Raw genomic sequence first — 16,530 nt, 5'->3', positions numbered from 1 at the left:
CATCATAAACAAAATAGCTTCACATTAATTAATTTTAGTTTTACAGTCAATGTGTTTTTGTAAATAAGAAAATTAACTACTCTAAAAAAAAGCTTGTGAAAAAAAATATATAAAAGGACCATTCCAAAAGTATACTTTTTCGATTAAAAAAAATTATCAAAATCGGTTTACTAATGTCTGAGATATGTGTAACAAAAAAAAAAAATTGTCGAATTGATAACCTCCTCCTTTTTTGAAGTCTGTTAAAAGTACAAAAATAATTTCATTTAAATCTAACAGAAACAACATGTTAAACTATTTTCTTAATAAAATTCATCTATGCTAATGAAAACTACATATGCAATGATTTTCTGTACAAAATTAATACAAGTTAATAGAAAGAAGGTTTTGAATAATTTTCATTACAGTATCCATCTACAATTTCATTTCACAATTTTGTTCTAATATATCTTATTGTTTAGATTTGGTTGGTTTAAAAATATTTCAACAAAATAAAATTTTTCTAAGTGTACTCTTTATAAAACGAATCAAATAAACAAAAAGGATGAAAGTCAAGAAGGTTAACTTTCACTGAGTTTATAAAAGACTACATGACCTTTTTTTCAAAATATCTAATCCTATTCCAAATAATTGTAATATCTGAAATTTAATCAAACAATACTGAGGAATTCTTATGCACTCTGTACCTTTTCTTAATGTTAAATGAGAAATAAATACAATATTTAGCAAAACAGGAAAAAAAGGTAAGTATAAATAGGTATGTACCTAAGCAGTTATAATTTATACAAATAATGCTAACTTCAAACATATACCAAATAAATGAGATTTCTTGTAATTTTGGCAATGCAGTCTGATCATTAGATATGGTTATTTGGGCACTCTATAGTTTTATTATTCTTAAAATAAAATTGTAGATGAATTCTGTAAAGAAAATTATTTAATCCTTTGTTTCCATGAACCTGTATACAGAAAATTATTTAATCCTTTGTTTCCATGAACCTGTATTATTCTCATAAAGTAATTTCATATGTAGTTTTTATTAACAAGACGAATTTTATAATTAAAATAATTTAATATTTTGTTTCTATTACATTTAAATTAATTATGTAATTTAATTATTATTTAATTAATTTCTTTTTAAATAATAAAAAATCTAAATTACAAGTTAAATTTAATAAGAATAATGATATATTTTGTGGATTCATTAAATTATACATTTACCTAAGTTGGTAAATATATATATATATATATATATATAAGGAAAAATCTAAATATTTTTGTCTTTTTTCAAAGAAATCTAAATTAAAATAATAAAAAATAAAATTAACCCATAGTTTTTAATAAAAAATATGATTTTATTGTATCAATTATACATTAACCAATTTTACTCTCTTATGCTTCAGGCAAAAGGTTTACAAAGGGCTACTGTGTGATCAACTCCTGCGGCTACTTTAATCACAAATGCACCAACAGCAACCTGAAACCAGAAAACAGTAATAACTGATAAATTAAACAGAGTATACCATGTAGATTTTAATAACAATTTTAGAATTTAAGAGTTATTTTCATGTAAAAATGAAAAATTCTAACATTTCTACACTTAATGTAATATAAGGTTAAATATTTTTAAACATAAAAAAATAACTATTGGTTATCAAAACGTAAGAACTTTCAAAATTACCTTTAGTATGGTGTTTTTTTAGCCTCTGTACAATAAAAGATTTAGCTCATAAACATTGAAAGTTAATTCAATTTTTCAAAATCTCATTTTGCTGTTTTTTTAATTTAAATGAAAAATGATGGAGAGAGTCAATGCTTAAGGCAAGATTTTTTTGCTCTTTTTGCACAAGTATAATTCTTCTTTTTTTTTTTGTCTTCAGTCATTTGACTGGTTTGATGCAGCTCTCCAAGATTCCCTATCTAGTGCTAGTCGTTTCATTTCAGTATACCCTCTACATCCTACATCCGTAACAATTTGTTTTACATATTCCAAACGTGGCCTGCCTACACAATTTTTCCCTTCTACCTGTCCTTCCAATATTAAAGCGATTATTACAGGATGCCTTAGTATGTGGCCTATAAGTCTGTCTCTTCTTTTAACTATATTTTTCCAAATGCTTCTTTCTTCATCTATTTGACGCAATACCTCTTCATTTGTCACTTTATACACCCATCTGATTTTTAACATTCTCCAGCACCACATTTCAAAAGCTTCTAATCTTTTCTTCTCAGATACTCTGATTGTCCAAGTTTCACTTCCATATAAAGCGACACTCCAAACATACACTTTCAAAAAGCTTTTCCTGACATTTAAATTAATTTTTGATGTAAACAAATTATATTTCTTACTGAAGGCTTGTTTAGCTTGTGCTATTCGGCATTTTATATCGCTCCTGCTTCGTCCATCTTTAGTAATTCTACTTCCCAAATAACAAAATTCTTCTACCTCCATAATCTTTTCTCCTCCTATTTTCACATTCAGTGGTCCATCTTTGTTATTTCTACTACATTTCATTACTTTTGTTTTGTTTATTTTCATGCGATAGTTCTTGCGTAGGACTTCATCTATGCCGTTCATTGTTTCTTCTAAATCCTTTTTACTCTCGGCTAGAATTACTATATCATCAGCAAATCGTAGCATCTTTATCTTTTCACCTTGTACTGTTACTCCGAATCTAAATTGTTCTTAACATCATTAACTGCTAGTTCTATGTAAAGATTAAAAAGTAATGGAGATAGGGAACATCCTTGTCGGACTCCCTTTCTTATGTTCTTCAATTGTTACTGTTGCTGTTTGGTTCCTGTACATGTTAGGAATTGTTCTTCTATCTCTGTATTTGAACCCTAATTTTTTAAAAATGCTGAACATTTTATTCCAGTCTATGTTATCGAATGCCTTTTCTAGGTCTATAAACGCCAAGTATGTTGGTTTGTTTTTCTTCAATCTTCCTTCTACTATTAATCTGAGGCCTAAAATTGCTTCCCTTGTCCCTATACTTTTCCTGAAACCAAATTGGTCTTCTCCTAACACTTCCTCCACTCTCCTCTCAATTCTTCTGTATAGAATTCTAGTTAAGATTTTTGATGCATGACTAGTTAAACTAATTGTTCTGTATTCTTCACATCTGCCCCTGGTATCATTACTATAACACTTTTTTTTAAGTCTGACGGAAATTCCTCTTTTTCATAAATATTACACACCAGTTTGTATAATCTATCAATCGCTTCCTCACCTGCACTGCGCAGTAATTCTACAGGTATTCCGTCTATTCCAGGAGCCTTTCTGCCATTTAAATCTTTTAATGCTCTCTTAAATTCAGATCTCAGTATTGTTTCTCCCATTTCATCCTCCTCCACTTTCTCTTCTTCCTCTATAACACCATTTTCTAATTCATTTCCTCCGTATAACTCTTCAATATATTCCACCCATCTATCGACTTATTAGATTTTAATTTATGTACCCCAAAATTTTCCTTAACTTTCCTGTATGCTCCGTCTATTTTACCAATGTTCATTTCTCTTTCCACTTCTGAACACTTTTCTTTAATCCACTCTTCTTTCGCCAGTTTGCACTTCCTGTTTATAGCATTTCTTAATTGCCGATAGTTCCTTTTATTTTCTTCATCACTAGGATTCTTATATTTTCTACGTTCATCCATCAGCTGCAATATATCGTCTGAAACCCAAGGTTTTCTACCAGTTCTCTTTATTCTGCCTAAGTTTGCTTCTGCTGATTTAAGAATTTCCTTTTTAACATTCTCCCATTCTTCTTCTACATTTTCTACCTTTTCATTTTTACTCAGACCTCTTGCGATGTCCTCCTCATTACCTCCTCTTTCTCAAGCTTCTCTAAATTCCACCGATTCATCTGACACCTTTTCTTCAGGTTTTTAAACCCCAATCTACATTTCATTATCACCAAATTATCGTCGCTATCAATGTCTGCTCCAGGGTAACTTTTGCAGTGATCGAGTTGATTTCTAAATCTTTGCTTAACCATGATATAATCTATCTGATACCTTGCAGTATCGCCTGGCTTTTTCAAAGTGTATATTCTTCTATTATGATTTTTAAATTAGGTGTTGGCAATTACTAAATTATACTTCGTGCAAAACTCTCTAAGTCGGTCCCCTCTTTCATTCCTTTTGCCCAGCTCGTATTCACCCACTATATTTCCTTCCTTGCCTTTTCCAATGCTTGCATTCCAATCTCCAACTATTATTAAATTTTCATCCCCTTTTACGTGTTTAATTGCTTCATCAATCTCTTCGTATACACATTCTAGCTCATCATCATCATGGGCGGTTGAGGCATAGACGTTAACAATCGTTGTCGGTTTATGTTTTGATTTTATCCTTATTACAATGACTCTATCGCTATGCATCTTGTAATACTCCACTCTCCTTCCTATCTTCTTGTTCATCACGAAACCTACTCCTGCCTGCCCATTATTTGACGCTGAGTTAATTACTCTAAAGTCACCTGTATAATTCTATGTACACTTTTTATGATTTTCTTACAAAACTGATTTTTTTCTAAAAAAAAAGTTTTAACTAGTAAAAGCTTTTTCTACATTTAATTTATTTAATGATTTTTTAACCATTGGAAAATGCCTATTTTTAAAACAAGACAAATTTTCTTACTACATACAATTCCATAACGCTTTTTATATACAAAAGTTTCTACATAAAAAAAACAGGATTTTTAAAATTAATGTGTTTGTTGTTTCACATAAAAAAAGTTTAATATATGTAATTTTAAAGGAAATTTTTTTACCCATTGATGTAACCGAGGTTTTTACTTAGAAATTCCTTTCTAAGTAAATTTTCTGCCCAGTAAATTTTGAGTAATTTTTTAGAACAATGAACATATTTCACAGAATATTCATAAGATTCTAATTTAATGAAAATGAAAATATTTGTTTATTTTATTTTCCTAATATGTACTTGCAATCTGTTCTACTAATGAACAATTTGTTGATTTTATATGGATTTGAATACTGGATACTTTGGTATAATTTTAGTGTACTGTGGTGGTTGGGGTTCAATTAACCACACATCTCAGGAATGATTGGCCAGAGTCCGTATAAGACTACACTCTTTTACATGTCATACATATATCATCCTCATGGTGTGTGGGGGTGGGGGTTGCTTATTACAGATTGTAACATACACATTAGGAAAATAAAGGAAATCTAAAGGAAATCTCACAAAGTTGAAAATACATTTGAAAATACATAAATATGTTTCTGTTAAATGGATAATTTTTAATTAAATCACATAAAAGTAAAAAAAGAAATGATTAATAGTAATCATATATTTATGGCAGAAATAAAATTAAAACAATAAAAATGTAGCTAATTGGAATTGCAAAAATTTCATATGTAAAGATTTCTACACTGCTCAAATAATATAATTTCATGCTAATTGTGAGGTTCATTAAATTTTTATAAATGAAGGGCTAAAGAAGGACTAGACATGACGACAGTTTTTCTCACCTCAAAAATAGCAGTTTTAAAAAATAATTTTTTGAACATGAAAGTATTTCAAGTTCCATAAGTTGAAAATGGGAGGTAAGTAATTTTAATTAATTGAAGATTTGGGTAACAAGGAATCCCTGACCTCTTTTATAATTCAACGAGATGTAGGCTGAAAATAAAATTTTAGTATCACAAAACCTTTTTTCAGTGAACTGGTTTAAGAATATAAACTGAAAATATGAATGAGTAATGTGTAAGAATGGTTATGAATAAAGAGCTATGCTAAATGGTTACTGAAAGAAATTCAAAACAATGAAACAATAAGTTTTACTTCATATATAGAATTAGGTGACCAAATAATAAATAATAAATATTAATTAACAGGTAAATAATAGTTACAAAATAATGTGAGTTATAATTACAGAATAAAAATAATAAATACAGCACAACCATTGCCATTTTAGGCAATCCAAACTGAAAGCAAAAAGTATCATTAAACACTATGAAACCAATAAACCCATGAAACCTCCAACTCAGATGGTTCATCGTGATCTAATGTAATGTATACATCTCACATAGGGCTGGATATGATAAATATTTATTTACTGTACTTAAAGCAGATAAGTTTCGCAAAATGAATTGTATATAAATTTAGCATTTAAACAAGTATTATTAGATATCATTGACAAGTAATTATTAGATATTGGTTCCCAATATCTAATATCATTGTTATTAAACAATGAATTTTTTGCAACAATATTAATAAAGTTATTTTAACAAAATTCCTGTTTATTATGGCCATTTTTTAAAATTATTTTTCTAATAAACTAATTTTATGATAAGACTAGTTTTATGTCCAGGTATAGTTTTATGACCAGTTGAATTATAGGGAAATACTATAGTATTTTATGTGCACATTTTTACAGTTGATAGATTGGTTTACAATCTATTCACTGTACATTTCTTTGATGATGAGACTGATTTACCAGAAAAAATAATTAAAGTCTAGCTTAGGAAATCCTAAGAAAGACTTCATCAAAGATCTTATGGTTGAAACCAATATTTAACTTCTGATAAAACAGAAGGGCTGAAATTAGAAGGTATATCATCTCTGAAGCGGATAAAATAAATCTGGTCCTAAACCAAAGCATGTCCCTGCAGGACGTGCTTTTATGCTGTCCCTGCGTGGGTAGAGGCCCTTGAAAAGAAAAGGAATGAGACAAAATATCATCAAAGATGTGCTGCATTCAACATTGCGGCCGCATTCCGCATGGTTTCGCGAAATGTTATTGAGGTCATCTCTGGGATTCCCCCGGTGCGGCTGCGTGCATTGATGCTCCGGTGGGTTTATCTTGGTATGACTAAGACTAAGGCTAAGGACTTACTTCTGGCCGAGTGGCAGGAGGCCTGGAAGAACACCTCACCTACTGGTGTATGGACGCGTAAATTAATTCCGAGAATAGATGTATGGGTGCAGGGACTGGGTGAGATATGTTTTTATATAACCCAGCTCCTTTCTGGACATGGTGAATTTGAAGCCTACCTGCATCCATTTGGCAGGAGAGTGTCTCCTCTATGCAGGTACTGCGATCTTGAGGTTACCATCTTGAGCACACCATCTACCAATGCCAGTGGTGGGATGTGGTAAGACAAGATGTCGGGTTAAGCTGGCTTTCTCCGGAAGAAACAGTTCCATACATGTTGACAGGAAGAACGGAATGGGACAAGGTAGTACACCTAGCTACTAGAATCCTGAAAACTAAAGCGAGAGAAGACAGAGAATGGGATAGAGCCTGATTCAGAGCCCAGATCAGTAAGAGAACTGAAAATCACCAGCAAGGAATAAGAGTTCCATACAAAAGACCTGAAACTCAGGCGAAGAAAGTGACTTGAAGGTGAAGGGGCGAAGGACAGCCCCCTGTGGAGCCATCGTGCGTCTGCACTTGTGCAGGTGAGCGATGGTGATGAAGCATGGGGACTCTGGACCCCTGGACCCTAAAGGCACCTCCTGGGCCCGTGCAGTGCATAAACTGCAGGACCGACCCCGGAGGAGGAGAAAAGGTGAGATATGAGTTTTAGTTGGTAGGCTCTTAATAACATCTAGTCGAACCCGCGCGAGTCCGACACTCCCCCATTTATGGGGAGTGCGTAAATGGCATTTCTCAGACTTAACTATAACAAAAAAAAAAAAAGCCAAAGCACTACAGAAAGAGAAACAAAAATAGTAATTAATGGGATTAAAAGTTAAAAAAACAATAAATAAAAAATTGATTGTTTAAAGATTTATAAAAGTAGTGATTTTGATTTATAAAAATAGTAAAGGCAAGTACAGTAACTCACCTTCATTGGAAAATATTTATCATTTACATGGCCAATTCCAAGGCAACCTCTTTTGTTGTGACCCTCACATCTACAAGTGACCATTGTTTGTAAACTGAAATTACTATATTTTAAAATCACTACATATTTACTTCCTTGTACAAAGTAAAGGAAGTATTGTGATCGTGAAAAATTTTGGTTTTCAGATTTCAATGGAAATATACATTTTGACCATCCAAGACTCCATATTTTGACTAGTTTTGACATGACGTCTGTACGTACATATGTATCTCACACAATTAGCCATAGGATGTCAAAATTTTGGATTTAGGATTGTTGTAACATCTAGTTATGGACTTTTGATTGCAATCGACTGAACCAAAAGTGTCCAAAAAACCCAAAATCCAAAAACAATTTTTTCTTAATTGTAGTAATAAGCTCTCATTGATAACTTTTCAACAATATATCATAAGTGGTACTTATTTTCATTGGTTCCAGAGGTAGGAAAATAAAATTCTAATTAATGAAATATTTGGATCAAGGGGAAGGTACATTTGGTTTGAATCAGACTTTTAATTGTTTTTAATTTAAATATATTGATTTAATAATAATTATTAAATTAATTGTAAAAAAAAAAAGATAAATAATAATTCAATAATAACAATAAAAAAAATATGAAAAAATATCAGAAGTTATATCAAAAAATGTATGTATGTAATTTAATAGGCATGCAAGGAAGTCATTGATGTCTATATCAGATTTTGTTGGTTGTAAAAATAATGAAAAAAATAAATGGTTTCCAATAAATAATCATGAATGAAATGAAATTACACTCTGCTTACACTCTTACACAAATATATCTTTCAAGTTTTATTCCTTTTTAAAATTATAGTACAAATAAAGTTAAGTCAAAAAAAAGACATATTTATGCATTACAATGTAAAATTACAAGTAAAACATTTACTTTCTATCAATTTCACTTTCTATCAATTTCTAATCACTCAGAAAATGCTCATCAAAATTTTATTTTAATTATGTCAACCAATTTACTGAAATTCTCTCTTTCATATTTATACATAGAAAATGTAAAGAATCTACTGATCAAGTTAGAGTTGTTCAACACAATGTGATTTTGGAAAAAGTTTATACAACTATTAAAAGTTGACTGAACATTAAAATTCAAAAGAACCCACTTTCAGGTTTCATATGATAATTTTAACAAATTAGTACTTGCAATGATTTATTGATTCTTTTTTTTGGTGTTTTCTGGGTGAAAAACACTTTGACATTATCATCGCCCGGAATTTATTTTGACTTACAAAAAAATGCAGAGTAATTATTTCTGATCCAGTCATGAAAAAATTACATAACCTGCAAAAAAATTCATAAAATTTGCAATCAAATATAAGCAATTGCTTCAAGAATATGCTCCATGATTTAGCAAAGCAGTTATTAAAAGAAATTACAAAATTACAGCAACCAGTATCTTTCTCCACTAATAAATTTGATCTAATTAATTAATAATCTAAAAGATGAGGCTTTCAAGAATGGTGAAATGTCTTTTAATATGTTCTGATACTATTTCTACTTCATAGAATTATATTCTAGTTTTACAGTCAAGGAAACACTGGAACGTCTGAATGATTAACTGTCCAATTTATTAATTCTTGATAAAAGAAGAATGTACAAGATTAACCAATGGTTAGTTTAGCAACTTGATAGTTAATAATAAACAAATTGATGGAGCAATGGGTAACACTCTGTCTGGATTCCAAGCTAATATTTTCATGGCTAATCTTAAACGAAAGGTAAAAGAGAATTTTACTTTGTTTAATGTGAGTTTAGTTGATAAGCAGATAATATTTTGTGTATTTATAATTATCAACATATTGAAAATTAAAAAAAAAATTAAATTAACAAAAATATAAAATTCATCTATGAAACTGAAAGAAAAGCAGATGTTACCACCACTTTTGCATTTGAAATTAATCTATAAAGATAAAAAGAAAATGATACGAATATTATCCTATAGATAGGAAATGTTTTTTATACAATTTTATTCTTAACAAAATTAAAAACTGAACAATTTATACGTAAATTAACATTGTGCTTAGCTATTAGTTTTATATTTTGTTTGAAAGATAAATTTATTACTTGATAAAAATTCATAGCATAGAGAAGGAAACATCATCATCATCAGTTATAAAAGTTTTTTTTTTTGAGTATAAATCAAATTTGAGTATAAGTATGTTGCTCTTTTATCTATATAAAGTCAGACACATACATTAATTTGAGATTTTTAGCTTCAGTAAAAAAACAGATACAATAATTCACCTTCATTGGAAAATATTGATCCTTTGTATGGCCAATTCCAAGGCAACCTCCTTTGTTACGACCCCACGTGTACAAGTGACCGTGATTTGTAATAGCACCAAGGTGATATAATCCACTAAAAACATTTGTAACTTTAACATTTGGATCAAATTTATTACATCCAAAGAGTGTACTCGGTAATTCCATTGGCTTCGAGCAACTAACTACTTGTGGACCGCTGCCTAACAATCCAAAACCCCAAACAAATACAGAACCCTCATCTGAAAAAAATTTGATAATTTACTGTTAGAATAAAAAATAAAATTATTCTTAAAATTAAAATTTAATTTAATATTTTAATCACTAAATGGAAAGAGAAAAAGAAAATTACGAGGTAAAATTAAAATCTAAGAATAAGACATCAACATGGTAAGTTTAATAAATGTCAATTAATTAATTAACCATATTTATCAGATCAGCATGAAGGAAGTGTCAGCTTCTTGCTATATTACTATGTCGCTGATGTTTGTGTGTTGACTCGTAAAAAATCTTTAAAATGGACTAATTTTATTAATATGATTATTTCTTTAATAAATAAACAATAATATAGCTAATATTATTATACTTGAATGTATATTTTTTTGGTACTCAAAATGTATTTTCAAATGTATTTACTTTATTCATCAGTGTTTAATTAGATATTACTTGGATATAGTACATTTTTCATATACATGCATTTTGCAAACAGAATATACATATATCAAAATTATGGTGAATGGTGAAAAACAAATCTATCATCATGTTGTAGTGAGAAAAACCCAAGCATATTAGCAATCTGACAGCTATTAAATTAATTATATGATAAATTATTATTACTAGTATTATTATTAATTTTATGATAAATAAATTATCATAATTTAATGTTGAAAAAATAAAACAATTTCTGTGGTGAAGTTGTAGCGACTTGGGCTTTTATCTGGAGGTTCTGGGTTCAAATCCTGTTCAGGCATGACATTTTTCATACACTATAAAATTTCTATTTCATATTCCCATGCATAAGCTTCCACATTATATGGTGAATTAATAAAAAAAAACACACACACAAAAAACTTAAAACTGAATCAATTATTGAAGAAAAAACTGCTTTAATAATCAGGAATGAAGAGAAATTACACTTCATTTACATTCTTACAGATATATCTTTCATGTTTTATACTTTTTTAAAACTATAATGCAATTAAAGTGAGTTAAAAATACATAAGTAAATCATTTACTTTTTATCAGTTTCACATTCTAATAACTCAGTATCTTAAATCTTCTTTTTTATATTTATAAAAAAAAAAAATGTAAAGAATGTGCTGATTTATGTTATTTATTCAACACAAAAATGAAATAAGATCTCTTTCTCTATAAAGAGGAAAAGTATAGAAATGCCAGTATTATAAGAAGATGTTGAAAATTAGGTGGTAAATTAAAAAATGAAAATTTCTTAAAACAAGTAAAAGAGGAGAGAGATCTGTAATAGATTCTTAGGTGAACTAGGTTCATTGGCTAAGTTAAAATACAAGATTTATTTAATTTGACAAAAAGAGGAATTCACTGAAGGTAAAACCTGTAGAGAATGTAACCCCAATTAGGATATCAAAAGAGAAATTAGCTTCACTCTTTGTGTTTAGTATTTTCCGGCATGTTTCCTTGGGTGGTAATGGAAACCTTATGGATATATGCACTGCACGTCTGTATGTTTTATGCATCAGTAAATTTATCTTTAGTATACTATAAACTTATTATTTTTTGTGCAATAGTTTCCCCAAATATCAGTTTTTAAAATTACCTTCAACATGTTTTATTAATTTTAACTTTTGATTTCTGAGGTGTTTTTAAATGCTTGATCTGCTATTTAACTGCAGGGGTAAAGGGGATATTATAAAATCCCAGGAAATGTAAGATCCACCCTTGGTACACTATTAGTTTTTTTTTTTTTTTTTTTTAATTTTAACCTCTATTTCAATTTGGTTTTTGGTTCTATGTATTTAATTTTACTATCTGGGGAGGGGATTTTTGCACAACCCATCGGATAAGTTTTATATACTTTCTTTAATCTATTATTTTAACTTTTATATTTTATCAACTTTGTCTATGGTATTGGTTTTGAGTTTTATTTTGCCTTCTTGGCTTGTTTTAGTAAATTTTTACTATATGATTAATATTACGTTTACACCTTGTATAGTTTATTATTTCAGAGTTATTTTACCCTTTTACTAATATCTACCGGGCGATGATAACGCCGAGGCGTTTTTCGCCCACAGACAAAAAAAACAAAAAACTATTAGTTTCCTGTTGTTCCCTGGCAGTAAACACTTTAAAAAAAATATTTGTTAAATTTTGCAATATTTCAATTATTGTTGATTGAGGGGATCTAAGAGAACAACAGGACTTGGATGCCTGAACCTTTTTAACCCCATCATCAACTTCTCCCTACGTAGAATAAATTTAAAAAAAGTAGTAATTTTAATATTTCCGTTTTGTGAAGGGGCTACAGGGGGCTTGATTTCAAAAGGCTAACAAGCTTAAACCTTTTCAGCTCCAGAGTTTTAAACAGGTTTTGAGAAAGAATAATTTAAATATCATTATATACAATTTCAGTACATTAAGAAGGGATAGAGGAGTCTTGAGTCTGGAGACAAGGTGATCTAAAACTATTAAACAATCAATAAGTATTTTAGTTTTTTCTGAAGGCAGAATGAATTTTTATAAAGAATAATTTGAATATCTATTTCATTTTTATAAATAGTAGAAGCTAAGGAGCTAGAGTTTGTGTGTAAGAAAGTCTGAACCTTTTTAACATTATTAAGTTTCATGTTTTCTCCCTTAAGGATATAATGGGATTTACTGAAAAATGGTTTGAATATGATGTAATATTTAATTTTTATACATTTAGGGGAATAAGAGGGATAAAGAGATCGACAAGAAAGCAAAGAAAGAGTATCTTGGATTCAATTAAATTTCCTGCATGTCTCCAACGGAAGAATGGGTTTTGAAAAAGAATGGTTGTGTAAGAAAGTCTGAACCTTTTTAACATTATTAAGTTTCATGTTTTCTCCCTTAAGGATATAATGGGATTTACTGAAAAATGGTTTGAATATGATGTAATATTTAATTTTCATACATTTAGGGGAATAAGAGGGATAAAGAGATCGACAAGAAAGCAAAGAAAGAGTATCTTGGATTCAATTAAATTTCCTGCATGTCTCCAACGGAAGAATGGGTTTTGAAAAAGAATGGTTTTAAATAATAATTTATAATTTTTCTATATTTGAATCATTTAAATACCACACTATTATCATAACCTCATAATGATAATTTCTGGACAAAAATTCAACATTTGATGCATGCCTTACTTAATAAATCAAGAGCGGTTCAAAAGTAAGAGCCGATTGGCATCAAAATAAGAACAATTGAAAAATTAATCAATGGTTTAAAATGTTTACATATTTACTTTATTTTTCTACACTTTTAATATTGTAAAAGATGCTTCTTCAAACTCACTATGTAATCTGCCACCTGGGATTATTGCCACTTTTGCACTGGGATTTTCAACTCTGACTTTTCTTGAATCGTTTTCGGCCAGTTTTTGAGGTGTAGGAAGAGATGACAGACAGTCACTTAGTGTGAGATCAGGACTGTAAGGGATGACCAAAAATCTCATACAAATTTTTGAATCGTTTCTGCTGCTGACTGCATGCAGCCATATGTAGATGTGTATTTTGTGAAGAAGAACAATTCCTGATCACACATTCCCCGTTGTCGGTTTTGAATGGCATTATGCAGTTTAGAACATGTTTCACAATAAACTTATGATGTGATGGATGTTCCATCACATCATAAGCTTTTGAAATCAATCAAAAGCACACCCTTTTGGTCCCAGAGTACAGTTGCATGATTTTTCAATTGAATTTTTTCAATTTAGGGGAACCAGACATGCCAGTGCATGGACTGCTGTTTAGTCTCAGCACTGATGTAAGAAAAATATGTTTCATCACTAGTGATGATACGGAATATATAATGATAGGATCTATGATGATATATATCTGTCTCTCTCGAGGTTAAAGTGGTTGAGAAAACCCACATGCTGATGTCATTCTGTGATCTTTGAGAGCACTTTTCAACATTTTCGGTACCCATCATGCATACTGTTTACGATAAGCCTATAGCCTCCTACAGTGTCAGTCATGATTCTGAACAATGTTGTCTTTGAAACTGCTGAAAATTCTAGAGAAAGAGCAGTAATCATAAAGTAACGTTCTGCATTCACACATTCAATGAGATCATCAGTCCAGTCACTAGGCCTGCCACTTCTCTGTTCGTCATGAATATTTGAATGGCCTTGCTTAAACTCATGATATCATTGCCTCACTTCTCCTTCACTCATTGCAGTAGGCCCATAGGTTTCACACAAGTGATGGTGACTTTCAGCAGTATTATGTCCTCTTGCATTTAGAAATCTAATTACTGATTGAACTTCACAACTGGTGGGATTTATTATTACCATAATCATTTTAATACATTGTCTTGCAAAGGCAAACAACAATGAATTGATGGCAATGTGGTGATTGCATGCCCAACTGACCACTTAAAGCTATTGTGCATGTGTAAACCAATCAGTGTTGCCAATAGTTATTTATAACTCATTGCCTCTTACATTTGTACTATGCTTCGTATTACCATAAAAAAATAGTAATTTTATTCTTAACATTTAACAGAGTAATTTTACCATTAATCATTCTATCATTAATTTTACTAAATGATATTTACTGTTTACTGCAACACAAGATGAACCACCAGCTGCAACATCAATAATGTGACCAAGTGAATTTAATTGTGAAATGTTAAGTGGAGTACTGAACTGCATGACATCATTCTTCAGCAACTGTTTATATTCATTATTTCCCCATCCAAATACTTCTCCTTTATCTGTAAATATAGAAAATAGCTATTGTAAAGTGTAACAAATATGTAAGTTTCACAAGTTATAAATTAAAATATAATAATTAGGTTAAGATAAAAGAGATTGCATCGAAGTAAGGTAGTTCCATATCAACTCATGGTTTCATACAAGTAGTATTCAGAAAACAATGTTCAAGGCAAAAAATATTGCATGGGAAATTATTTTTAAACATTTGAACATGCAGCATGTTCACTCATTCAATTTTTAATATGAAAGAGTTAATTGTGGTTGAAATTCAACTTATTTCTGTTATAGTAATACTGTAGATATAAATAGAAAATAATATCAATCATCAATAAATTATTCAGAAGAATAAAAAATTTTCATGCTCACATACAAGGTTATAAAAGTAATAAAATAACACAATTCATGAATATAATGAAATACTTATGTGATTTATGTTTATGATTATAATTTTTGAACATTATTTATGTTTATTATGAATTGGAATAATAGATATAATGAACTTTCAACATGATGAAAATAGGAAAAATTCCACTTGGAAAAAAATGGAATTTAATTTTACATTTCATTTGGAAAAATAGGGACTTGATCTTGGAATCTTTTGAAAATTATTAAATAATAAAGTCCTTAAAAATGTGAAAAAATTGATACTGATGGAATCTTCTGTTGCAATTTTAAGTGTAAACTTGCTACTTCATGCTAATTAGTGGATTGATGTTAAATGTTTGGGATGAAAAATTAATGTTACAGTTAGGCTACAAGAAAAAAAAACAATCCATTCATAGGTAAATCAATTTTAAAATAAACAATATTGCTTATGGAAAAAAACAGGGCAAGCATTTTTGGTTGACTTAACTACAGCCAATGATGAAAAAAAGTGTATAGCCAGATGTAAGGGATGGACAACATTAATGCAGATGAAGTAGGTGTACAAGAATTTTTATAATTATTTGTGATTAAACCTTAGAATTTAAAGGTAAAAAATGTATTGATGGAAACCTAGTAAAAACAGACTTAATTATGCACTAACAAAAAACAGCCATTAGCCACAATAAAAAAAAGATTTAATAATAGGAAAAATCTAGGCGATTTAAAAAAAAAAAAAAAAAACTTAAAATGTCTTTCCATTAATTACAAAGTGAAAAAGTGAGCTTCTGGTCTTTTTGAAAAAGAAATTACACAATGGTCTGAAAAATTTTGCTGATAATTGAAGACTAAGCAGGTTAATTCAGTACATATAAAATTGATTTTGTTGACAAAGTCTACATCTTTACTACAATTTATAAATTTGTAATTAAAAGTTTTAAATCTTATTTTCAGACCGTTAATATTGCCCTTTTAGCTGCACATAGGGAAAATTATCAGAGATGGATAAAAACTTATCCATCTCTGATAATTCCAGAATTGTAGATTGACTATTTTGAGTTAAAAATTTGACAGAAATTGA

At 29.6% G+C, this 16,530-nt stretch overlaps 1 protein-coding gene across 1 annotated transcript in view; it reads right to left on the bottom strand.

Moving 5' to 3' along the window:
- Positions 1-1,339: 1,339 nt before the first annotated feature.
- Positions 1,340-16,530, bottom strand: part of LOC142326159 (RCC1-like G exchanging factor-like protein) — a 57,712-nt gene continuing 42,521 nt past the window's right edge. Inside the window, exons 6-8 of the mRNA XM_075368406.1 lie at positions 14,927-15,085; positions 10,133-10,392; positions 1,340-1,477 (exon numbers count right to left, since the gene is read on the bottom strand). Coding sequence (XP_075224521.1) covers positions 1,400-1,477; positions 10,133-10,392; positions 14,927-15,085 — 497 coding nt within the window. The 3' untranslated portion in view covers positions 1,340-1,399. The remainder of the gene's footprint in view (positions 1,478-10,132; positions 10,393-14,926; positions 15,086-16,530) is intronic.

Source organism: Lycorma delicatula, chromosome 1, assembly GCF_047948215.1.
Source record: "Lycorma delicatula isolate Av1 chromosome 1, ASM4794821v1, whole genome shotgun sequence".
Classification (NCBI taxonomy): domain Eukaryota; kingdom Metazoa; phylum Arthropoda; class Insecta; order Hemiptera; family Fulgoridae; genus Lycorma; species Lycorma delicatula.
Note: the sequence above shows the minus strand (reverse complement) of the source record. Positions and strands in the feature narration are given on the sequence as shown.